The 24671-nt window shown below is 39.5% G+C and overlaps 4 protein-coding genes across 4 annotated transcripts; 3 read left to right on the forward strand and 1 right to left on the reverse strand.

Annotated features, from left to right (window-relative positions):
* The first annotated feature begins 422 nt into the window (after positions 1–422).
* Positions 423–7054, forward strand: LOC137949803 (ATP-dependent zinc metalloprotease FTSH 5, mitochondrial-like). Its single transcript, XM_068795990.1, has 7 exons — positions 423–528; positions 1991–2060; positions 4109–4369; positions 4537–4773; positions 4905–5029; positions 5311–5787; positions 5876–7054. The coding sequence occupies exons 1-7, from the start codon at positions 502–504 to the stop codon at positions 6797–6799; spliced, it is 2121 nt and encodes a 706-aa protein (XP_068652091.1). The 5' UTR covers positions 423–501; the 3' UTR covers positions 6800–7054.
* A 286-nt stretch (positions 7055–7340) lies between these two features.
* Positions 7341–19478, forward strand: LOC137949674 (WD-40 repeat-containing protein MSI4-like). Its single transcript, XM_068795803.1, has 15 exons — positions 7341–7563; positions 8064–8127; positions 8379–8465; positions 9163–9225; positions 14234–14299; positions 14380–14454; positions 14672–14747; positions 14954–15164; positions 15986–16067; positions 17040–17113; positions 17200–17311; positions 17456–17530; positions 17707–17786; positions 18634–18733; positions 19214–19478. The coding sequence occupies exons 1-15, from the start codon at positions 7436–7438 to the stop codon at positions 19313–19315; spliced, it is 1395 nt and encodes a 464-aa protein (XP_068651904.1). The 5' UTR covers positions 7341–7435; the 3' UTR covers positions 19316–19478.
* Positions 19479–20387: 909 nt separating this feature from the next.
* On the forward strand, positions 20388–23052 carry LOC137950605 (uncharacterized). The gene is made up of 4 exons (XM_068797170.1): positions 20388–20492; positions 20638–20735; positions 22734–22812; positions 22907–23052. Exons 1-4 carry the CDS (start codon positions 20490–20492, stop codon positions 22952–22954), a joined length of 228 nt encoding a protein of 75 aa, XP_068653271.1. The 5' UTR covers positions 20388–20489; the 3' UTR covers positions 22955–23052.
* Positions 23053–23071: 19 nt separating this feature from the next.
* LOC137950604 (uncharacterized) lies at positions 23072–24358 on the reverse strand. The gene is made up of 2 exons (XM_068797169.1): positions 23820–24358; positions 23072–23511 (listed from the first exon to the last, which is right to left on the reverse strand). The coding sequence occupies exons 1-2, from the start codon at positions 24356–24358 to the stop codon at positions 23349–23351; spliced, it is 702 nt and encodes a 233-aa protein (XP_068653270.1). The 3' UTR covers positions 23072–23348.
* Between the last annotated feature and the right edge of the window lie 313 nt (positions 24359–24671).

Consider the following 24671-nt stretch of genomic DNA (forward strand, 5'->3'; position numbering starts at 1 on the left):
TAAATTCTCTTTACCATGAATTTGAGAGTAGAAAACTCGATTCAAATGCATTATCGAGTAAGATTTACTAGTTCCGACTGTACAAGCGTTTGAATTCTTCCGAGGGATGGCCGAAAGGTATATTCCATACGATTCATCGTTTTATTATTCAATAAAGTTCATTTTTACGTAGGGAATGTAGATTATCCTTTTGCTGGAATAACCAGGAATAAGATGGAATATGTTGGAAAATCAAGTGGGACCCACATAATATATCAGGACCCTCCGTTTACCGCCAACAAGATGGACGATTTGTCAACAAAAAATCGGTGGCCCCTCTATACATGTCCCGTGGAAAATCCGCTTGCTTATTGGTGGAACAGCGGGCCCTTCTTTCTCGGGTCTCGGCGACGAGAGCGTGCAAGCGTATAATAATGATTTTTTAACGATGGAAAACCAAAAGTGGATACCCGTCCTTAGTTTCCCTTCGCCTGACCGAGAGAGATAATTTCGTAGGGGGGGATGGCCTGGAGGCGCCTTCTTACGCAGGTCAGCGCAGTTTTCTGTTCATATCCCCGTCTGTTTTTATGGTTTATGAATTCGTTGATACCGTCTGCGTTAACTGGCAACTTCTTGGATTTGATCGAGTCCGCTGTTCGTCACTGATTTATTTATTTATTTTTAGCTTCGTATCCCTAACGATTCGAACAATCTGTGCGCAGGGTTTCCGAAACCCGTTTCGTATTGAATTCCTTTTGTTGTTTCTAATGTTTATGCATTTCTATGCGGCTTCCCATTTTTTCATCTATGTGGCGGTGGGTCTAATCGGTGAATCATGCACTTTGAATTTGTATTCGTCATACATAGATTGATTCGGTGGTGTTTAGGGAGCGGACTAGCTAATACGATCATCGGTTCGTGGATGGTTGCTTAATACCATATCTTTGTCTCTTGGAAAATGTTTGTGGAAAGGAAAGTAGGAAATGAAGAGTGTTAGCATTCTCCTTGTCGTTCGACCTTAAAAAGACTTAATATGGATTTAGGTTTAAAATTCAGTGATAGCTTCTAGTGTCGAACAGTGTTGCCTGTGCTTCGTTCGGTTTATATTACCAGTACTTATACTGGTTGGATGCTTTTCTTTTACCTACAAGATTGTGTTTATGGCAATGAAACAAAGAATATTGTGGTTATTTTTATCATTCGACCTTAGAAAGAGTAGAGATGGATGGGGCTTTTGAAATCAGTGATGGTTTTTAGAGCGGAAATGCATTTACCAATTTGGCTAATTCAGTTTATATACCTCTGTTTCTTAGGATTTTTTTTTATTGTATTTTTTCCATAGGTAAGGAAGTAGTGTGCTCAATACATGTTCAATGATTGACATATGGGACCAAAGTGCAAGTGAAAGTGAGGTGAAACAAGGATCATAATTTTGTAGCTACTATTTTGTTGTTCTGGTTGGTTATGTTATTGTGGCCCCGACTGAAAGATTCTCCGAGTAGGAACTCAATGTTTAAACAGAGTAGAAGAAAAATCTAAAATGCATTCCCTGGTGAGACTTGAACCCCCCCACCCCCAAACACATACTAACGCTCACATACACAACCAAAGGCCTAATCCACACCTGAAATGTTTTTTGCCAACCAAATTACTGATCAGGTGAGCAGGATACTGTCAAAGGAAGGGCTATTGTTTGGCTTAATTATGACATATATCAAGACAGATGATTTCGATTTTTAACTATCTTCTTTTGAAATATTATGGCCTGAAATGTGTTCTAAATTGTTGAATTTGAAGGTTAAGCCTCTGGGAAGAAAATGAAGTGTACCGGATAACCTCGACAAGAGGCTATACGGAACTAATTTATTGATACATAGAACTTGTGTTGTTGAAGAGCCTGCTTTGATTTTATTTATTGGCTCAACTTGTCTTTTTTCTCTTTCTTCGTCACCTGTTTCCCCTTTTTCTAGGTTCTTTGAAATCCTGTGAAGCAGTATTTTTTATTTTACAGGTTGCAAAGCAGGGACTGGATTCAACATGTGGACCACAGCTTTCTGTCTACAAGTTCCTTGATACAAAGGGTATGTTTCTTTATTATGTTGATTTGTATATTTCTACAGGTTCTTCTTAGATTGTTATTCTATGTCAGTCTAAGTACAACTTTCAATTAGATCCTCTATGACCTACACTTAGACAAGGCCTACCGCCACGTGTTTTATAAACTGGACTAGTTGTCTAGGTGTTATTGACTCAATAATGGGATTGGAAATTCTGGCATTAATTAGATCCATGCCTTCAAATATTGATTATGATGTTTTGAAGAAGCCAAAGGGGAAAAAGGAGTCAGCTTTGATGATTGAGCAAAAGTTGCTAATCTCTGTACTGATTCTCTTCTGCAAAATCATTTGAAAACTTAAGCTTAGATTTAGAACTGGATACTAGAGTTGTCTCTGTCTAATAGTGGGCAAAGTGAGTCCATATCATGTGTTGGTCTCACTCTATCTTGCTTAACTATAACAATGGATTACTGATTCTAGTCAGCTAGATTAAAGACAGCTTTCTGTTGTTCTTGATATAACTGTAATGATTTTTTCTTTCTAGAATGGTGAATATTGTCAATGAGAAAAGAGCATTAACACAAAGGAACTGCTACAATGAGAGACATCATGCTGATCAAAAGCAGAATAGACAAGAAATATAAGACAGGTTATAGAGGATGTTGTTGTCTATGAATGAGGCTTTGGTGCTTAATGCTGATCTGAGGCAAGGAAGTCAGTAAGGAGAATAGATTGCATGAATCACAAGTACTGCATAGGGTGTTACAAAAAGTTCAGAGAATAATTTGGAATAGAAATAAAGAAACATTGTCTTGCCATATGAACAGCACTTATGTATTGTTGTCACTTGAGAAAGGGAAAGACTGGATGAATAGATCATTCTTTATGTTTATTGCTGTTTTTTCCTTCTAGTAAAGATATTAATTGCAGGAGCAGTGGAGATTCCATAATTGCTGCAGCATCCACTGAAACGGTCTGGAATCCTAAAAAAATCTTGCTGTCATAAGGTGCATAGCCCCTTTAGACTGGTGGCCTTGAGTTAGACCACCAGAGTCTGTAGTATCCATTTGATACTTATGACCTCGTTATATCCTGAATTTCCTCCTGAAATTGATGAAGACACTATGGATGGTGATGAAAAATCTTCTGTTATCTAATGACATGTTTGAAGTCACCCTTCATAACCAAATGTTTGTCACTGGGATCCCTTACATTGGGGCCCGTGAAGCAGAGCCCTTGTCTCCACCATGAATGCCCGTTTTCCATGGCAGACAAAACCACTGTATCCTGCCATGGTGAGATTCTCTCTATGGCTGTCTTTGAAGTTGAACTTGATGTTGGCCTGTGGAGGGGGTTTCAAACCATAGATTGCTGATGTGCAGGTTGGAGTGCAGTCTGCTGTAGTACTTGAATTTTGTCATGTGGCTGTTGAGGTTGTCCTTGAAAGCCTCAGGGATACTGATCAGAGACGAGATAAATGCAGAATGTTCTCAATGACTCCTACAGATCTGGACTAGTTTGGAAAGTTCATTCATTTATTTTATGACAGGAAGATTAATGTGAATGCTAAGTTTGAATAGAGGTGAGGGGATGGCAGAAGGAGCTAGTTGAAAATCTTCCTGGAAACTGTTGATTAAATGTATATTTCCTTCTATAATAAGCCTCATCTTATATGATGGAAGTATTTACTTTAGCACACACGTCTATGATATGAAGAAAGTAGTGAAATGTGGTAGTAACTTCTAATGCCAAAGGAATCATGTACCACTTGAGCCAATGTGGCCCCATCAGCATTCTCAAATTAGTTAAGGTCAAATGTTGCTTTAACAAATGCAAGTGAGATTCACAAAGCAGTGTGTTTTTCAGCTATGCAAATGTTTTGGAGAATTTCTTAGTCAAACTGTTGTGTGTTTTCATCCATTTGAAGCTGCTTGCTCTGTATCATTTGACGTATCTACATCTGTTCAGTTATAAGATGACTACTATTTGTTTTGGAGCAATGCATTTTTTGTTTTAGATGTTTCAGTTTTGAGCGCCTATAGCTGTTTAGTCAAGAACAGTTCTTTTTGCAGGGATAAGGCTCATGAGGCTTCAAGAGCGGTTTCAGTCAAGTTATGTTGGCAACCTTTCTCGCAGAGTTCGTGATATGGATGGAGCAAATGATATGTCACTTCTGAAAGAGCTATACCGGAGTGATGCTGAAGGGGTCATAAGACTCTTTGAAACGCAACCCTCACTACACTCTAACCCATCAGCCCTTGCAGAATATGTGAAGGCATTAGTGGTTCTTGATCGGTTGGATGACACTACTTTGCTCAAGACTTTGCAGAGAGGTATCAAGTTGTCTAGTTTACCTAGTGAGGATAAATGAATCACTCTGAATCATTCTTGTGTTTTGGGCCATATTTGCTATTGCCGTTAACATTTGTTACTGCTTCTATCTCTTGTGCTTTAAGCTTCAAGTACCGTGGCTTACAAAAAATATGAAAGTTTTGTGCAGGAATCACAAATTCACAAGTGGAGGAAGAAAGTATTGCTAGTCTTTCAGCTTTTAGAAATGTAGGAAAGCATACTAAGGAAGGTATTCTAGGAACTGCCAGTGCTCCTATTCATATGGTGACATCCGAAGGTGCACAGTTCAAAGAGCAGCTCTGGCGAACATTCCGTACTATTGCATTGGGGTTTGTTCTGCTCTCTGGTGCTGCAACGCTCATTGAAGATAGGTCTCTCAGTAAAGGTATATTTCTTTATTTGTGAAGAAGAAGTTTTTTTTTGTTGTTGTTGTGCTCCTTCATTCAAATAGTGCTATTCAGATTAATGTCTACAAACTGATTGAAGTGATGTATTTGGTTCTGTTTAACTTCACAGGGCTTGGTTTTAATGAAGAGGTGCAGCCTAGTATGGAATCTAACACCAAATTTAATGATGTAAAGGGTGTTGATGAAGCCAAAGCTGAGTTAGAAGAGATTGTTCATTATCTTCGAGATCCAAAGGTTTAAAGAAGTCAGAATTACATTATTGATGAAAGGGCTTTCACTTTCATATAAACACCTCTTTGGCCATCTTGTTGAGCTGAAAATGATTTAGGCATGATATGCATCTGTAGAACCAGTGTTCTATTTTTCTTCCTTTCTTATAAATATGCTAGGTATCAGTTTAGAATCGGGAAAGGACAAGATTGAGTGAGTTAGTCAGTCTTATGTATATTTTTTTTCTACTTATAATTATATCAACAGGTTTTTTTTATGACATTTTGTCTTTTTGCATGTCACAGCGTTTCACCCGTCTGGGAGGAAAGCTCCCCAAAGGCGTCTTGCTTGTGGGTCCACCAGGCACAGGCAAGACGATGTTAGCAAGGGCCATTGCTGGAGAAGCTGGTGTGCCCTTCTTTTCATGCAGTGGTAGTGAGTTTGAGGAGATGTTTGTGGGTGTAGGGGCTCGTAGAGTGAGAGACCTGTTCACAGCAGCAAAGAAGCGTTCTCCTTGTATAATCTTCATTGATGAGATTGATGCAATTGGAGGAAGCCGTAACCCAAAAGACCAACAGTATATGAAGATGACTTTAAATCAGTTACTTGTGGAGCTGGATGGTTTCAAGCAGAATGAAGGTATAATTGTCATTGCTGCAACTAATTTTCCTGAATCTCTGGATAAAGCTTTGGTCAGACCTGGACGGTTTGATCGCAACATAGTTGTGCCTAACCCTGACGTTGAAGGACGAAGGCAGATTATGGAGTCTCATATGTCAAAGGTAAATGCTTTTTTTTTTTTTTTTTTGGGGGTCTATACAAATTTCTCAGCAAGACCGCTTCATCCAATCTCATAAACCCTTTTTGCAGGTTTTAAAGGCCGATGACGTGGATCTTATGATCATAGCTAGAGGAACACCTGGATTTTCTGGAGCTGATCTTGCAAACTTGGTCAACATTGCTGCTTTGAAGGCTGCCATGGATGGAGCCAAGGCAGTGACAATGGATGACTTGGAGTATGCAAAGGATAAAATCATGATGGGAAGTGAGAGAAAATCAGCTGTGATATCTGAGGAATCACGTCGATTAACAGCTTTTCATGAAGGGGGGCATGCCCTAGTAGCCGTTCATACCGAGGGGGCACTCCCAGTTCATAAGGCAACAATCATTCCTCGAGGAATGTCTCTAGGCATGGTTGCCCAATTACCTGACAAGGATGAGACAAGCATCTCTCGGAAACAGATGCTTGCACGGTTAGACGTTTGTATGGGGGGACGTGTTGCAGAAGAGCTCATATTTGGAGAGAATGAGGTTACATCTGGTGCATCATCGGATCTCCAGCAAGCCACTAGTTTGGCTAGGGCAATGATAACCAAGTATGGTATGAGTGACCTGGTTGGGCTTGTTGCGCATGACTATGATGATAATGGGAAGAGTATGAGTACTGAGACAAGGTTGCTAATTGAGAACGAGGAGAAGAAGTTTTTGGAGCGAGCTTACAACAATGCTAAGGCCATTCTGACCACCCACAATAGAGAGCTCCATGCACTTGCCAACGCTCTTCTTGAGCATGAGACCCTGACAGGAGCTCAAATAAGGGGTCTGCTAGCTCAAGTGAACTCACAACAGCAACAAATGGATCAGACTCAGACAGTTGCATCGCAGGCGAGCTCACCAGCTATTCCAGTCCCACCTTCAGGCCCTTCCACTGCAGCAGCAGCAGCCGCCGCAGCTGCCGCCGCCGCCACAGCAGCAGCTAAGACTAAAGGGGTTCCTCAACCAGTAGGATCTTGATCGAGAGTGTCACCATTATTTGGTTGATGTGTATAGTAAAGTGTCCTGCTACACAGGTTTGCTTTGTTGTCTTTGATATGAGGAATGAAACAGAGCCCCTGTTGTTGATGTAAGCTCGTCCCGGTGTCGATGCGCTGGGTTTCTAACGTCGAACCCAGTATGTAGAAAAGTTAGGTCAGGCATTAGTTTAATTTATATCACGTAACGCTTATTTGGAGCTGCAATTTTACTATTGATGCGTACTTGATGGCCACATTATTAAGGAATTTCTCCTGTTACCCAGTCTTGAATAAGCAATAATTAATTTCAATGTCTTTGCTTTTAATTACTGCTTAAATGTTAATACACCTCGATTTTAATTTAATACTAAAATTATCTGTAGATTTGTCCAAACACTTCGTTTCCTCCCTCAAAAGTCGAAACTCGAAACAAGCACTTTCCCGCCCTTTAGCCTGCAGGTACATACATCACACCTGCCTCGTCTATTTCTACTTGTTGAGGTACTCTCCGCCCAGCTGGCTCTACTAAAATAGAATAGGGCTCGCCCCGCTCTGGACTTCAATTTCTCATTTCTGGCTCTGCTCTAGGTGACGAATTTCTCTTCGGATTGAGCGGGAATAGAGGAAAAAGGAAGCCATGAGAGACCGTGGAAAAGCCGGACAGCCCACCGTCGACGAACGATACACGCAGTGGAAGTCTCTTGTTCCTGTCCTCTACGACTGGCTCGCTAACCACAACCTCGTCTGGCCGTCTCTTTCTTGCCGGTCCACCTCTTCTCCTCTCCGTTTTTCTCTTTCAATTTGTGGTTTTGTTCTACTTTTTTTTTTCCCTCCCGTGTAATTTTTGAGTTTTTGAGCTCGATCACTGATGTTTGCTCCCCGCTCTAAGGTATTGATGATAGCATGTTTTTGTATTGAGTTACCCTTACTGAAAAAGAAAAAAAAGTAGTATAACATGTTTCTGTATGGAGTACGGAGACAACCTTCGTTCTATGTCTTTTTGCTACCTATTCTCTCTAAAGTGGACCTCTCTCTCTTGTTTAGCTGAAAAGATAACTTGGACCTTCTGGTGCCTTGGGTTTGTCGAAACTGAGCTGATATTCGATCGTCCTTTCGTTGCATATCTTGATTTTGGGAGCACTTTGGTTTCATTTTATCTTTTTCTTTTTCCTCTTTGAAACCACTCCTTGCTGAGTGCATTTTGCCGTGTAGATAATGGCGTGTGGGATTGACTTTTGGCTCGATAATGTTGTTGGTTTTTGCAGATGGGGACCACAACTAGAGCAAGCGACTTACAAGAATCGTCAACGGCTCTATCTATCTGAACAGGTGAATGGTCTCATCATTCTCTTGGTATTTGTCTGTAAATATCATTCTATTTTTTCCCATGTTTTCGCTATTTCTACTTATTCAAAGTTTATGATTTTAGTTTTCTAACCTTGAAATACGTTCTAATCTGGGTAATTTGAGCGTTGTATATTTGTCTGGGTGCCTCTAATGGCGGTACACTTTTGAAAAAGGATTGCCTGGAATATAATGATGAGAGAATTATATTGACAGCTTCTTGAATATTTTTCCAGACTGATGGTAGTGTTCCTAACACCCTTGTCATAGCAAACTGTGAAGTTGTAAAACCGAGGGTGGCTGCTGCAGAGCACATTTCGCAGGTAACATATATGTATCATATTATCCATTACTGCATGGTATTGTCTTTTATTTGTTTTCCTTTTAGAAGTTTTTAATATACTATTTTATTTATCACTGGTATTTAATTTGCTTTAAATTGCTTCTTAAAAAAATGCTTTGAAATGACAATTACTTATCGCAGAGGAATTAGTTCACACTTCTTTTGCTTGATGGAGCTGATGATAAATTTTACCTAAATGTTGTCCATTGAAGGTTAATAATATATATTCTGAAGAATAAAATCTCCTTGTGCAGGAATAGAAATTTTCTTAAAATAGCTGACAGTTTGAAGTGTAGACTTTGTGGAATTACTTAAAAGTTAGTTATAGTGGTTTACACTGATTGAGAAGTTTTTCACTTCCTGCTTGGCAATTTGATTGGATGAGCCTTCTGCATCAAATGATCTTTAGCCCAAAATGAGGCATGGGCCTTTTGCATAGTTTGATGTTTATTTGAACAAATGATGTTAGTGCCTTAAGAACTTTATTATCTACAAATACTTTAGTTGTAACCTTTCCTGAAATTTCGAGGATGCACTGCCATGTGTGAACTCAGTTGTGTTTGGACAAAAAAGTGATGTTTATCATCATGACTGGAGCATTTTGAGCATTTACGTGGGGCAAAGTTGGTTGTTTTTCTGTTGGCTTACTTGTTGGGTTTTCTTAATTGAATTTGTAGTTCAATGAAGAGGCACGTTCTCCCTTTGTGAAAAAGTACAAGACCATAATACATCCTGGAGAGGTATGTATGACAGTTTTATACTAACATTTATTTTTACAAACTTTTGCAAATCAACATTTGAGAATTTATTATTCTGCTAAGTAGTGAGCTTGCTAACAAGGATTGAGAAGTGGGGAATGATCTTTCCCCATCATCTTGAATTGGATATTTTAGCTACTTATGGACGGTTCGCTAATCTATTTTGATATGGGACAACTATATGTTGGAATTGGCAGAAGAAAAGACATGGGAGAGACTAGGGTTAACGGACCCCTTTCCCCTATCTATTACTTAAACAAAAAGTTACATCAATGTGTGGCCTGTAAATTCTAGGAATCTCTTTTCTACAAGAAATACCTTCCCTAAAAAATAAAATAAACTAAATAAACTTTAATTATACCTTCCAACACTCCTCTCAAGCTGGAGCATATAGCTTCAGTTTGTTATAAAATTTGTCTTTCAATTCCTATTTTAAGCATAAAAGAACACAAAAAATTGGTGTTAAAAATTGTGGTCTTGTGGCTTTAAAAGTCTTAAAAAAATTGGGATTTTTTGTGGTCTTCGGTTTTTGGGCTTGCACTTTCACTCATGTATTCTTTTCTTTCTCCCTCTCAAGTGTATGGTAATTGTCCTAGCTTGAACATAAAAAATGTGGCAATTAATTTTCTCCTTCTTCTCTTTAATAACAAATCATCTCAAGGTGTTGTAAGAATCTCTTTAATAACAAATCATCTCAAGGTGTGGTAAGAATAAATACTAAAACGGACATGACTCTCATAGCCCCAATTAGAGGGTAAAATCCAAGAAAATGGTAAATGACATAACTGACACCAATGAGGAAATTTAAAATTGATACAAAGGATGTCGAACACAAATTAGTGATAACAATCAATAAGCAAGAAAAGTTATTCACTAAGAGACAACAATAGATACCCAGTAAAGGGCAACAGTCAAAGTCATCAAGGACAAAAAATCACCCATATGTAGTAAATTAAAAAGGCCAACCCAAGGAGCGGAGAGAGGATTAACAGAAGCAATTTCCAAAACATAAAAAAAAAACATTTGAGACAAATTTTGGTCCACACACATAATTTAAGAGTCCAAACATAAACAACAAGTTTCAAAACAAAAATATAAGGAATTGGTCAAAAATATAAGGGAGAATCCACAAAGTACCACATGAAATGGGAGATAGGAAGAATGCAATTTTCAAACAACAAAACAATTATGGGGGATATACTGACATAAGTGCATGGCAATAGCAGACATTAATATGCAAAGTCCAATAGCAACCATCGAACCTGAACAAAACTAAGCACAAAAAAAGACCAAGGAATCAACCAAAATATGGGCCATAAAACTTACCACAAACTAGACCACAAGAGCAACCAGTGTGTTGACTATAAACTTAGACAATGAAATCTAACACTTTTTGAGTAATAAGATGAACTTGTTTTGTTAGAGTAATTGTATTGGTAGAAAGGCAAACGAGATTGCTTTGGGAAGTTACACATGGGAAGTCGGAGCTGCTCTATTCATAGACAGCTGTTGTTTGACAAAGTCTTCCATCTTGCAATCAAGCCAGGTAAAGTCCCGACGGCAATAAATTTTCATGACAGTATACTGCCAGCAAGATTAATTGCAGAATACCTGAAGCCTGGATTGATAAGCCCGGACCCTAGAGCTGTGTGCTCATTGAGCTCTCCATGTGAAACAGATCAGGCTGCTCTCACAGCAGGAGCAGCAGCACTCAATAATGACCAAGCCAACATCATTCACAAGGATTTCAGTTGCAGTCAGTATGCTGTGAAAAGTATTCCCTGCAGCCATAAAGGTGATGCCTGACCAAAGCAACAGAAGATAGGAAAACAAGCTTCCTCACCAGAACCAATTCCTTGCTATCCTATTTACTCTGCAGCAATTGCTCTTCATGGAGGAAGTCTGGTTCCTTACTACCTTAATGAATTGGCAGATTGGAGATTCAAGTTTTCAGTGGTTAAGAAACAATTGGAAGATGCTCCACAATCACAGACGGAGACAGTGCAACAGAGATTAAATTTGGAACTGTCATGAGATTGCAAAGGGCCCTGTAAACACTGGGCAGCCAAAAGAGAGACTGCATTGCTTAATAGGAACTAGAAATTTCTCATTTCTCAAAACATCAACAACAATAATCTTAATACCACTTTTTTACTCCGAATAGTCCGAGTTTAAAATTCAGATGCAATCATACTTCCATTGATTCTTGGACTGCTTTTGGCTTATCCTTGGTAAGAAGTGAAGGTAAGCAAACATAATTCACTTGCCGACCTTGTGGTTCAACAGTGATAATTGTGCTCACAGAAACATTGTGTAGAGTTGTGGTGGAGATAGTCCTCGGCTCTGTTCTTCAAAGTTGAGTGTAACAAGATTAGCACTTCCCAGATTCACACCTCTATTTGCTCCTTCATTGCATATGAAGATCATGTTTGTTGAGTTTGTTCTGTCTTTCTCTCAATCTCCAATGTAATCGAGTTTTCTCTGACTTAAGTAAGTTGTTGACAAAGGGAGTCAACAATGAAATAGAGTAGGCCAGCAATGGTAGAGCTTGTGCGACATATTCAATCCAAGGCTGGGACTCGGAAATCAAGAAACACTCAAGAAAGTTCTCAGGCAATGATGAGAACTTTTTTTTTTTTTTTTATAAAGATGTATTAATAAAACAGAATTACAAAGTTTGAGGGAGCATTTCCCTTACAACCAGAGATTGTAGGGTAGCTCCCTGCCTAACAAGTACATCTGCCGTTGAATTTGCGGATCTCGGAATGTGGGTCCAACAACAAGAAACAATCGAGGTAATATCTAAAGTTTCCTTAAATGTATCCCAATGTCTCCACGGAGGAGAAGACACTCTCTCACACCATCCAATCACCACTTTAGAATCCCCTTCAATTTGGAGGGGCCCATTGCATCTTTCTTTGAAAACACAAAGACCGGAGAGGAGAGCCTGTAACTCTGCATTTGTAGAATCAGAAATACCAAGGGGACCCGCATACGTGAAGAGTTGATTACCGGAATGATCTGAAATTACTTCACCATAACCAGAAATACTAGGGTTGCCAAGAGATGAACCATCAAAATTTAGCTTGAGATAACCAGGAGTTGGAGGAGTCCATTCTTGCATGACCGGAGGCTTTTTTCCAATGTGTATCAAAGCCAAGTTTCTCCAATTTTCACGAATGGAGGAACCCAGATAGGGAGAAAATGCTTTTTTTGTTAAAAGCCAAGTAGATATGTGACCCACCACTCTGTCCACAACCCGGTCTACAGATTCACTTTTAGCATCAAATCGTCTTTTATTCCGCTCATTCCAAAGCCCCCACGGGATGAAACTGGAACAGGCAGAGAGCATCATCTTTCCAAGACGCGGCATAGAGGTACCCAAGAGAGAGTTACTAAAAGTGAGGAGGTCCTCCGCCATGCAAAATTGAAGCCCAAACTTACCAAGGATGCTTATCCACACCTTCCAAGAGAAATTGTAGTGTAGTAGGATGTGTCTGATAGTTTCATTCTCAGAGTTACAGAATGGACATAAGGGATCAACAGAGGGGTGGCCTCTTCTTCGCAATACATCAGCCGAGAGGATTTTACCTTGACAAACACTCTACATGAAGAATTTTACCTTTGGAGGGGCACATAAACGCCATACGAAATTGATCCCATTCTCCCTCCATGCCGAATTACTACCGTTTAAAAATCCGTATGCCGATGAGACCGTGAAAGACCCCTTTTTGTCCGGCCACCAAATGAGCTTGTCAGTCTCCCAAGGACGAATTTTGAACGAAGCGACTAAGTCCAACAATCGGCTAGCTTCCAATGCTTCACTATCCGAGAGACCCCTTCTAAGATGGAGGCTCATCCCTCCCCCCTCAAAAGCTTCAACTAATGATATTTCTCTGCGAGTGGTGAGCAGGGAAAGACTTCTGAAAGCAATCTGCAGAGGTTCCGGCCCTATCCACAAGTTGTCCCAAAACTTGAGCGATCTACCATTTCCAGCATAGAATCTACTTGCAGATTGAAATTTTGGGAGCAGAAGATATAGCGCTCTCCATATAGGAGAGAGGGTTCTAGGGTTCCCCCCAGACATCCACCAATGAGGTTCACTACCCAGCTTTGTGAGAACCATTTCCTTCCAAAGATTTGAAGAGTGAGTGTTAAACTTCCATAGCCATTTCAACAATAAAGCTTGATTCATGTCTCTAGATTTCCGGATTCCCAGGCCCCCCATGTTCTTTGGCTTGCAAACATCATCCCTACTAACCAGGTGGTACTTAAAACATCACTCGATCCCCTCCATAAGAATCTTCTTTTCAACTTGTCCATGATCTTACAAATAGCAATAGGGCAAGGCATGAAAGAGAAAGCATAATTTGGGATACCTGCTATGCATGACCTTAGGAGAACGAGTCTCCCCGCTTTACTAAGAAGACGCCCCTTCCATGATGATAATCGGGATTCCATGATGAGAACTTCCTGTAGAACAGCCGCCTCAGAGTGAAAAGTAACCTTGCAGAAGGCTTTTGCTACAATCCTTCTCCAAGCAGTAAACAAAGATGTAAAACTTGATGCCAAAGTTGATATTTTCCACAAGAACTTGAAGGAAACAAACAAGAAGGTGAAATAGTTCATACAAAACAACATAATTTCTATGAGCTGGTTAGGTCAACCCATAGACCTAGATGACCTGCTTTGATGCCATGCTGAAATTTGCAGGAGAGAAGATGCAGGAGAGACTAGGGTTAATAGACCCCTCTCCTTTACTTATAACTTAAACAATATGAAACATTGCATAATGTTCTTACAACCTGTAAACCCTAGGAATCTTCTTTCTACAAGAAACAACTTCCCTAAAAAATGAAGTAATTAAGTAAACTTTAATTATAACTTTCAACATTATGCATAAAACTTTTGGTTATTTTTCATTTGCCAAGCATGGAATAGAACTTAAATGTATTTTTCTTTCTTATAACTTTCAGTTGAAATTTTGCAGGTCAACAGAATAAGGGAGTTGCCTCAAAACAGTAAGATAGTGGCCACGCACACAGATAGTCCAGATGTACATGGAACCATATGTTGCATTTGTAGTTTGTTCTTGTCTTTAATTTTTTTTGCAGCTGAGGTTGTTCTGGTTTTCAGGTTCTCATCTGGGATGTTGAGACACAACCTAATCGACATGCTGTGCTGGGAGCGGGAGACTCACGTCCTGATCTGGTTATTTATTTAAAACATTTTTATATGTAGTTTATGTTGGCTTCGGTTTTACACTATCCTTTATAGAAAGATTATTTGCCTCAAGATGTCTGCTTATGTTATACAGAGTAACTCTTCACAAAAAGAGCTCAAAAGGCTGTTTGTATTATTTTAAGTTAGAAGCATTGGTTGAGGTGACATGGCTAAATGTTCTCAAGTCAAAATTGTCATTCTGCAGATATTGACGGGACATCAAGACAATGCAGAATTTGCACTTGCTATGTGCCCTACTGAGCCATATGTGCTCTCTGGAGGTTATAAGCTTTTCTCTTGCAGGATTTCTTTACTTCTAACCTGCTGAGTTGGCATTATCTTTTTTTTTTTTTTTTCCGCATGTTCCAAGTTGTTTAGTTCTGGCTTAATGGCATTCTCCTTTATTTAATTGTTTAGGAGATTGTTATAGATGTAGATTTGTGTTTTCTTGAAACAGCTGTCTAAAGGTTTATGTTTGTTATCACAGGGAAAGACAAGCTAGTTGTTTTGTGGAGCATACAAGATCATATATCAAATGCTGCAGTGGACCCATCATCCGCTAAATCTTCATCTGCTGGCTCAATAGTTAAGCAAACATCGAAGTCTGATAAGTCCACTGAAAGTCCAACCATTGCACCACGGGGTACATTCCAAGGGCATGAGGATACTGTAGAAGATGTGCAGTTCTGCCCTTCGAGGTAAATTGTACTACCATAAGTGTTTATATGCATTTTCTCAAAAGAAAAAAGTTTATATTGCTATGTGATAAAATTGAAACATATATTTGCTTGACCCATCATGTACTCCCCTCATTTTAATTGCGCCTCTTTTATATTTCTTAAGAGCTCTTTGCATGATTCAATGTCATAAGGACATCATAGGTACCAGTTTGTGTATTTCCCTATAAAATTGATTGTTTACTTTGAAATTAGACCGCATATATTGAGTGTTTTGCTTTTTTAATAATTTCAGATGTTTCATTTGATGGAAGTGGCCAGAAGGGTTTTTTAGAGTAATTATGTAATAACTGAAAATCTAACTGTACAAGTGATCTTGTCTTGTTTAAGCTATGCCTTATTCTGCTGTATGTCATTATACATGCATATAGAATCTGTGGACTGTTCTGTTTGAGTCTGCTTGTGAAAGGGTCAACAGACTCAGAAATTTCGGGGAAAAAAGGTAAGCCCAAGACTTTGAAGGGTGTTCAATCCAATTTTAAGTGTGAAAGAGTATAACTGTTGAGCTTTATTGGTTGTGCTGGCTTAGTAACTAATGGTGCTCAGATCAGCTCCTCAATAGTTAATAGCTTAGTACCTGAATTTGTCAATCTTGGCACTTGTTTTCATTTTTAATCTAACTGTGTTACTTATCAGATTGTGACTCCATGGCATGTGGCTGATATAGTCTGGTTCAGCTTTTTGCATGATCTTCAGATTTTTGGGTGCTTGATACCAATATGGTGAACCATGGTTCTGATTTCATTGCTGTGACTAACTCTTTACACTTTTTTGTGCTGAAGTGCACAGGTGTTCTGTAGTGTAGGTGATGACTCTTGCCTCATACTATGGGATGCTCGTGCTGGTAATTCTCCTTCAGTGAAGGTAAAAAATTTACCATTTTTTTTCCATTCTTGAATTTTCTGGATAAATTCTCTTTCCAGGGCTGTGATATTCTTATGGCATATTGATGGTTATGAGTCTTGTTGTCATGTGGATAATTGAAGCTCTTACCTTGGCAAAGAAACTGATGGTGGTCCAGTCAAATCGCAGCCTAGCATCTCCCATATGATCGAGTCACCCTACTCAGCCTACCTCTTTTTAGGGCCTGGGTTTAGGCTCCTGCATAGCAAAACAGTACATACGGAGTATATAGGCACATGGAATTTCTTCTTCCCCCCACACACAACTCGTTACAATAGCATGTACAGCCCACCTTTGTAAAGGTGGGAGGTGCTCTACGAGATGGAGTGTGTGACCCTTCATCCATTGTTGATGTCTCCTTGTTGGCATCCCCTCAGCTGGTTGGCAAGTAGTGGCCGAATCACCTGCTAACCAAGCCTGGCCCCGAGAACACATGCTCCAGGGTGTTGGGCTGCTAGGCAGTGAAGCAACTCCAGATGCACGCACTTGACCTGCTCCTTTGCTTGGGCGTTGTCATGCCCCCATGTGCACATGCAAGGTCCCTGAGCTGCACATTTTGAATCCACTCTCTGGGGTTGCTAGCAATGCATGAACGTGTCCCTTGTTGGCCTGTGCCCTGCCTGCCACCAGTGTTGAGCTGCAGGCACCCTGCCAGCTGTTGGTGCCACTCCTTGCATATCCGGTGTGGTGTTACTGGATCAGGTCTGAGCCTCTGTGACACTTATGATGATACATACAGTTTTGGTCTGTGGAGTAATTTTCTTTGGTTAAGTTGATGAAGATGCATCATGAATTATGTGTTTTCTCCCTGCCTATGAGGACTGTGGAAAAGTAAAGTTGGTGGGATTTATCTGCTCACGAGTTTGTTTGTGCACTGAAGGCTCTGTATCTTACTGTGTACTTTCTCCATCTTATCTTGTTTTTGGTGCTCAGGTTGAAAAGGCTCACAACGCAGATCTTCATTGTGTGGATTGGAACCCTCATGATGAAAATCTTATTTTGACTGGGTATTTATTGCTTGAACTTTATTTTTCTTTGTTTCCTTTATTTCTCCTTGGAAGCGCATTAACCTATCTTTCTATTTTCTCTTTAGTTCTGCTGATAATTCTGTTCGAATGTTTGACCGGCGGAATCTCACTTCTGGTGGCATTGGATCTCCTGTTCATAAATTTGAAGGTCACAAGGCTGCTGTTCTCTGTGTGCAGGTAAGCCATGTGTTAGCATCTTTATATGTATGTTTTGATTGCTTAACTTTTGTTGTATTTAATATAATAAATAATCTTTCTTGATAAGGATGTTACTTTAACTTCTCTGAAACTTATCAATCATTAGTTTGGTTTGTGTCTCAGTGGTCACCAGATAGGTCAACTGTTTTTGGTAGTTCTGCCGAGGATGGCTTTTTAAATGTCTGGGATTATGAAAAGGTATGTTGTTACTGTCTTTTTCCAAGCATTTGGGCATCTTAAATGTTGTAGTTGTTTCTTCTTCTTCTTCTTTCTAATTTATATTTTTTTAGGCATCTTAAACGTGAATTAGAGCAAAACAAGAAGCACCTAGCTTCATTTATCTGAGGAAGTGATAATTTATGTTATTATTTCAGGTTGGTAAAAAGAAAGATCGTGTGGGAACCAGGATGCCAAACTCTCCTCCAGGCTTGTTCTTTCAACATGCTGGGCACCGGTATGATACATCATACTTCTTCTGGATTTGGCATGTGAAAATTGTGTGACATGCACTTTCCATTTCAGTAGTTCTTGTGAGCATATCCATCTGGTTTCTCAGTTCTAATGATAAATTGTAACATGTGGCATTAATCATAAAAGATATCTACATGCTTGTGAAAAAATTGTGTTTCCTTATTATTGAAACTTGTACAGGCTCCGGAAGCAAAAAACAATTATACCCATGTGTTAACTTTTATAAGTTATTTTCTATACCTAAAGAGAACCTTTTGGTAGCCTTAATATGTGTGGAAAAGGTAATCCCAAAGTTCTTCATGAGTTAACAGTTATTGGAGATCGTAGTGTAGTGGTATGAGGTGAGGCTGCTCTTTGATTTGGATCAATGTAAAGATTGTAGACTTGGTTTCATTCTATTGTTGTAATGCTATTTTATATGCCTGTCTTGAACTTTTGTGCTTTCATTTATGTGGTGCTTTCATTTATGTGGTGCTTTTTTTCCCTTGCTTTTTTAAGGTTGGTATGGGGAGGAGACAGCTGTTGCAGTTAATCATTGTCAGACTGCTTTTTGTTTTCTTATATTTACTCTGTTTGTTGTTTATTTCTTTTTTCTATATGTTTTTGGTATTATTAAGTCGCATTAGTAGTATGGTTGATATTAAAAAGTACTGAAAGAAAATGGTGCTGCTCTCACACCGGACTTTTGACATGCAGCCTGCCAAATATGGCCACAATACTCAAGTGGTGGATTTATGCTTTAAATTGTGTTAACCAGTCTTGAATGGGATATGATTTGTTGTACTAAACTGTATAACTGATGCTCGTTTTTCACCCGTGGATGCATATAGGGATAAAGTTGTTGATTTCCATTGGAATGCATCTGATCCATGGACAATTGTTAGCGTATCTGATGACTGTGAGAGCACGGGTGGAGGCGGCACTTTACAGGTAAATGGCCACTAGATAGTGCAATATTCTTTTAATTTCATCTCGATTCTTCTAAATGACTTCGTTGTTATTTTGGTGTTGTTACCTTGTTGCTTAAGCCCTTCTATTCAAGAAGTCAAAATTATTTTAGTTTTTCAACAATCAGCATAAATATATAACAAGTAGGAGCAAGCAATGGTGCATTTTGGGAATTCTTATGGGACCGTGCACTATAACATTTCATCTGCCTTTAGGGTGTTTTGTCATCCTCCAAATCGGAGACGTTATTGTATGTTACATGTTAGGTTAATGTGTCCACTAGGAGAAAGTGTGGAACAGTAGCATTGCAAAGCCCTTTTGTGTTATTTCTTGCTAATGCTAATTTTCTTTGAAAGGTCTTGTGAACGCCAAATAGTGTGGCGGCGAAGCATTAGAATCTATTTGGATGGTCACATCTGACCTGCCTTTCTGAGATGTTTGTATTGCTTCCATTCACTGCAGATCTGGCGTATGAGCGATTTAATCTACCGTCCAGAGGAGGAGGTTCTTGCTGAACTAGAGAAGTTCAAATCACATATACTTACGTGCTCATCAAAGTCTTGAATGAAAGTGTATAAACAGTGAACGTCTGATAAAGAAAACCTTCGTATTTGTGCCAGTGAGATTGTTTGATAGCAGTTTTGGGCACGTTGCAGACGAGATGTGTAACTGTTAGATGTTCTTTTAACATAATCAAACGTTAAAGAGTAGGGATATTTGCTGTATTTATCGCCAGCTTTTTGTTTGGTGACCGCCAGGGGTTCCCAATCTTTGAACTGCTGCAATGTGCAATTAACCCAATTAGTTTGGTGGAAGTGTTGTGGATCGGGGTTTCGGTGTTTACATATATCTGTTAAAGTTGTGCTGTCTTGTTCCTTCTCAAATAAATTGATTTCATGATCGTGAAATGATTAGTATAAGGAAACCCTAACTGATACCAATTTATTCTTAGGTAAATGATTTCAACAAATAATACAAATCGTCCGACTGGATTTTATTGAAAGATTATGGTAATAGGAAAGCGGTGTCCAAAATTTCTCAATTTTTGTCTACCTTCTCATTGAACGGGGAGGAAGACTTCTCTCGTTGGCTCCCAAATGGGTGGGTAGATAAGAGGACAGGTCCCCTTCCCTGTCTGCCCTCTCTCTATGTTACCCTTTCACCGATGGGAGCTGAATCCATATGTTTTCCATAGGCGTGGGAGAGTTGAGCGAAGTCCAAACCTGTGTAGCTTTGAGCTAAAAAATCGTAAATGAGTTCAACTGGAGTTCGAGTTTGGTTTGAGTTCAATATATATCTTTAAAATAAATAAATAAATAAAAGAGTTTAGTATTATAGAAAAGTTTAAGATTTTACAATTAAGTATATTAATGTATAATATTTAGTTTATTAGACCTAATAGAAAGAACAAATACTTCCATCAATAGTATTTATTCTATTGGCAAATAGTAATATTAGATATTGAAAAACCCAAAAGAGCTGAGAGAATTGATGAGAACGATTAGAATAAAGGGTATTTTTATAAAAAAAAATCTCGCACTAGCGTTAGACTCGGCTTAAGTTAACTCAGCGAGTCTTTGACGTTTTCAGCTGTTCCGGTGCTAAATACGAAGTTCACTTCCTAGTTACTTGAAAACACTTTTTGAGAAAACTGATCTTCGAGAGAGAAAAAGGACGGAGCAGAGAGAGCTCTCGTTTGCTAGTAGGCTTCAGTATTCATCGGTTATTTCGTTTCCTGATGGTATTGATACATAATTCTCGCTGCTCTTTCCTCCTCTTTCCCGATTTTCACTTTCTGTTAGGGTTTCAGACCAAATCCGCTGTGTTACCAATTAAATTATATGATCGACTCAGTTTTATGTTTCTTTTAATCTTTTATCTCGCAGGCTACAGCAATCTCGAGCCCGGTCTCAGTTGATTGGTATCCTGTCCATGCATTTTTCCTGATCGCCTTAGGCCTTGCCGTCACAGCTTACTTCTTCATGTAAGCCCTATAAAAAAAACCTTGCTTTTATTTCAGTTGTTTTCACTGTCGGCGTGCCAGTAGGGATGTAACCCTGGTTCCCAATTAGAGTGGAGTGGGATATGTAACCTTCTACGTAACGGGAAGAACGTTTCATTCCTTATTTTTGGGTGATCTATGGGTGCAGTTTGACATCTGATGTTTTGCTTCTTTTTTTATCTGTCCTCTTAATTTTCGATGATCTTCATTATATATGAAATTAGTAGTCATGGTAATGTACTTCTTTTTGAGATTCGGCTTTTTTCTCCCCTAGTTTGTTGTGCTTTTAGTTATCAACAATGTGGTCATACTTGCAGTTACCTGTTGCTAACTGGAATGAGAAATGGACTTGTTGCATTCGGGTATTTTGTATAGATCAGATATCCTGATTCATTTTCTTTTCTCATTAATGGAAAACTTCATTTTAGAAAGCTGTTTTTAAGGTTTTTTTTATTTTAAACTTCATTGTAGAAAGCTGTTTGAGGTTTTTTTTATGTTAAACTTCATTTTCAACTGTATTTACTAGCAAGTAGTAAGACTATCTATGTGAGAGGATTTACTTTTATTTCTTTTGATTACTTATGTGGAAGGATTTATGAGTGGGACATTGTGCATTTCTGTTGAAGTTTTGACTGTGCCTATATAATAGTTCATTTGTACTAGGAATTTGCAAGCATAATTCGGGGATGAGTATAAAAAATCTACTTGAAGGACTACAGGTCTAGATTTCTGGAAAGCACATTGGTAGAATGTATAACAACCATTACTCAACGAAGGGCTCTCTTAAATTACTGTAATCAGATTAGCATCTGAACAGTTCTTTATTTGTATTGTTAATGCATTCTCCAATCAAGTTAATAGAATTTAAGGTGACTTAAGAGTATGCAGATTGGGCTGTGTCATTTTCATATTAAAATAGACAATGCTTGCAGTCTAGTTCGTAAGAAAAGAGACTTACGGTGTCCTTCATATTATTGTCTCTGTGCATCTTGCAATAGCCTGATGAAAGAGATGTCCCAATAACAGTGATGAGATAACTGGAACCACAAAGTTGGCCTTTTATATGGAATTCTGGGGTAGGAGGTCCTTGATCTCCAAGAACAGCAGGGCATAGAGGAGTGCAAACCATTCTATTTAAAAAGTTTAAATCAGCTAACAGGGGGAACAAATTGTTAGATTAATATAGGAGCATTATTCAGTATTTGGGAGTTCACAACATGCTCCTTTGCAGTGTCCAACTTCTTTAGGTCAAGGCCTTACGAGTAGGAAGAGTAAACTTGTCTTTTGTGAAAAGGATGTTGGATACGGCCTATATTCTTTTCACTTGAAGGGAAGATTTTTTTTTCTTGGATATTTTAAGGAAATACTTTCAACTCTTGCCTTTTGTTCACCCGTAGAACTGAAGGCAGTTGATGCATGTCAGCATTCACAGATCATCTTAAAACAATCAAAGGGGATGTGTAGAAGAGGCCATATTGTAATAGAAGATCAGATGAGGACTAAGAAGCTGAAAGTAGGATAAAAAGTGTAATTGGATGAAGAAAACTTTTATGTTTGACCTGAAACGGAAGTGATGGAGCTAAAGAGGACAATGTGATAATCATTCATGGGAAGGGTCATTTTCCCCCTCCTTTCTTTTGACTAATCGTATATAATTGTTTTTTGACAAGATTCTTTACAGTTCTATGTGTGATTGAATATTAATGGATCTTTGGATGTCTTGGTTGTGCGTTTTCCTGGTTCAGTGGCGGGTACCAGCCTCTCATTAGCATGTTGTTTGGAAACCTCATTTCTGTTTTGGCTTTCTCTTTTAGTTTTGGTGGAGTTCTGGTCTTTGTAAATTTTTGCTTGCCTTCGATTGTCTCTTTTTAATATCTCTTTTCTTTTTATGATGGTGATAAAAAAATATTTATTTTCACTTTGTTCTGGTGAGTTTCCGGTTCCTGTTTTGAGAGTGATAGCAAGATGTTGTATTTGCAGTTATGAGGCTACGTCAACCAGGAAAAGCCGCAAATTATCTACAGAGATTTCCTGTGCGCTTGTGGCTTCTGTTTTCTTGGTAACGCACGGGATTGTTTATGTCAATTTTTGGATAGATCTGGTTATAAATGAAAAACAAAGGTGCTGAGCTTTTTTTTTAATCTTTTTTGCAGGGTTCTGGGACGTTATTCTTGCTCCTATCTGCTGGTGTTTATGTTTAATTGTGATGCAGTGTGTTTGGAGCAGAAGTATGGGTAGTAGTAGAATCGGAAGCTACAAATTTAACTATTGTTTCAAGATTTCATATTTTTAGAGCTTATTTTGGGAACAACGTGGAAGTCCATCTACTGAATTTTGGGAAAATCCATCAAATTTAGCATAGGTTTGGTACTCGGTACGCTCACTTTGCGAGCTTTAATCGTCTTCTCAAATATTTTAACAATATTTTCCGCGAACCATTTATGTCCGCGGGACTGACAAACGTCAGAAGTCTCCATCACCCGTTCCACAGACACCCAAAACATCCCCGTCACATATAAGCCAAATTGCCAACCGTTCTCCCCCAAGAGTAAAGACTGGTGCGACTTTCTTCGGGATTCCGAATTTCCAGTACGATCAGCTGCGTCGCTTAACGGCAGTTTCCTCCTCTTCGTCCATTTTCGGGACCCATCTCTTGTCGGCCTTTGTCCGAGTAGGTCCATTGCCAATATCGCCCTTCCCCATCCCCAATATTTCCCAACTCCACCAGACTTTTGTCCCTTCACGAAGCCTGCCGATACTGATCCATAGCCATTAGCCAGTAATGCATCAAATCTGCGGCGTGCGGACTGGACATACTTACTGTTTTTCGACTTTTTGTTTAATGCAAAACAGAGGTAAATGGAGGAAAATAGAGAAAACGAAAGTTGAAAGAAAATTCTCAATTTCTCAAGAAGTTTCGATCCGAAAAACCACCTTTCATGTAGTATATACTGTGTTCGCTTCACCCTCTTTACCCCCAACAGGTAACAAAGAAAGACTGTATAAAAGTAACGAAGACAAAAAAAAAAAAAAAAAAAGGATTACAGAGAGTCAGAGATGCATTACATGGTGCTACCGAGAACACGAGCGAGCCAGTCTTCGTCACTTTCCGCATCGCAAACCAACTCATCTGCTGATCCTACATGCTCCTCCGTCGAAACCGAACCTTCATTTCCAGGCTTCGACGCAGAGGACGAAGACTCCGTGGCAGTAGCAACGCCAGCCAACGCACAGCCAGATGCCGCCATGGAGGACGAAGCGAGTACTCCGGCGGGCAACACATTTTCCGAGGTCAACAGTCCCATCAGATACGGAATGCAGAATCCTCCAATGTCCAAACTCGCCATAACAGTCGTCGAAGTGTCGGAAAACGAAGGCCCGCAGCTCTCCTCGTTTCCGTTTATGGTAACAAAAGGAGAAACCCACAGTACGGAGCTAGGGCTCTCGCTACCGGCTTCCTCCATCTCCAGTATCCCCATCACTTCCTCCAGCACTTCTTCCTTTATCAGAAATCCCTCGCCGTCGTCGTCATCGTAACACGCCGCCGCCGTCGCTGGCGTGACGACATCACCTTCCAGCGAGCTCTCACTCTCCTGAGCCTCCATTTCCGAAGATCAAGAAGCAAACAGACGAAAGAGAATGGGTTCCAACTTATAGACGGAGAGAACGTCCTCGTGGTCCGGTCTCCGTAAGGACTCCGCCACGTTGGAAGCGAACGTTCCACGTGTCGCGATCTGAATGAAACGGCTAAGTTGGTGAAATAAATGACGTGGCAAAAGATGACTGTGACGGAGCCAGAAAAGGCAGGAACATGTACCGGACCCGTAGTTGGAGAGCGACACAGCCTTGGTGTCGGCAGGCTATTTCGGGAAACACAGCTTTCTGGAGACAGGCAAATTTTTATTTTGGCCGGAGAAT

Source organism: Aristolochia californica, unplaced genomic scaffold (assembly GCF_029961685.1).
Source record: "Aristolochia californica isolate CCGP_79_NKW_82.1479 unplaced genomic scaffold, dmAriCali1.0.hap1 SCAF_14, whole genome shotgun sequence".
NCBI classification, from domain to species: Eukaryota; Viridiplantae; Streptophyta; class Magnoliopsida; order Piperales; family Aristolochiaceae; genus Aristolochia; species Aristolochia californica.

Excerpts from the sequence above, each read along its gene's own strand:
- LOC137950604 (XM_068797169.1), bottom strand. The coding sequence starts at position 24,358 with ATGGAGGCTCAGGAGAGTGAGAGCTCGCTGGAAGGTGATGTCGTCACG. Across the intron at positions 23,512-23,819 it reads CGTGTTCTCGGTAGCACCAT|TATCGGCAGGCTTCGTGAAG; the intron begins GTAATGCATCTC and ends GCTATGGATCAG.
- LOC137950605 (XM_068797170.1), top strand. Across the intron at positions 20,736-22,733 it reads GTCACAGCTTACTTCTTCAT|TTATGAGGCTACGTCAACCA; the intron begins GTAAGCCCTATA and ends TTGTATTTGCAG. Across the intron at positions 22,813-22,906 it reads TTGTGGCTTCTGTTTTCTTG|GGTTCTGGGACGTTATTCTT; the intron begins GTAACGCACGGG and ends TCTTTTTTGCAG.
- LOC137949803 (XM_068795990.1), top strand. The coding sequence starts at position 502 with ATGGCCTGGAGGCGCCTTCTTACGCAG. Across the intron at positions 4,370-4,536 it reads GCTCAAGACTTTGCAGAGAG|GAATCACAAATTCACAAGTG; the intron begins GTATCAAGTTGT and ends AGTTTTGTGCAG. Across the intron at positions 4,774-4,904 it reads AGATAGGTCTCTCAGTAAAG|GGCTTGGTTTTAATGAAGAG; the intron begins GTATATTTCTTT and ends TTAACTTCACAG.
- LOC137949674 (XM_068795803.1), top strand. The coding sequence starts at position 7,436 with ATGAGAGACCGTGGAAAAGCCGGACAGCCCACCGTCGACGAACGATAC. Across the intron at positions 14,300-14,379 it reads CGCACACAGATAGTCCAGAT|GTTCTCATCTGGGATGTTGA; the intron begins GTACATGGAACC and ends TCTGGTTTTCAG. Across the intron at positions 14,455-14,671 it reads GAGACTCACGTCCTGATCTG|ATATTGACGGGACATCAAGA; the intron begins GTTATTTATTTA and ends GTCATTCTGCAG.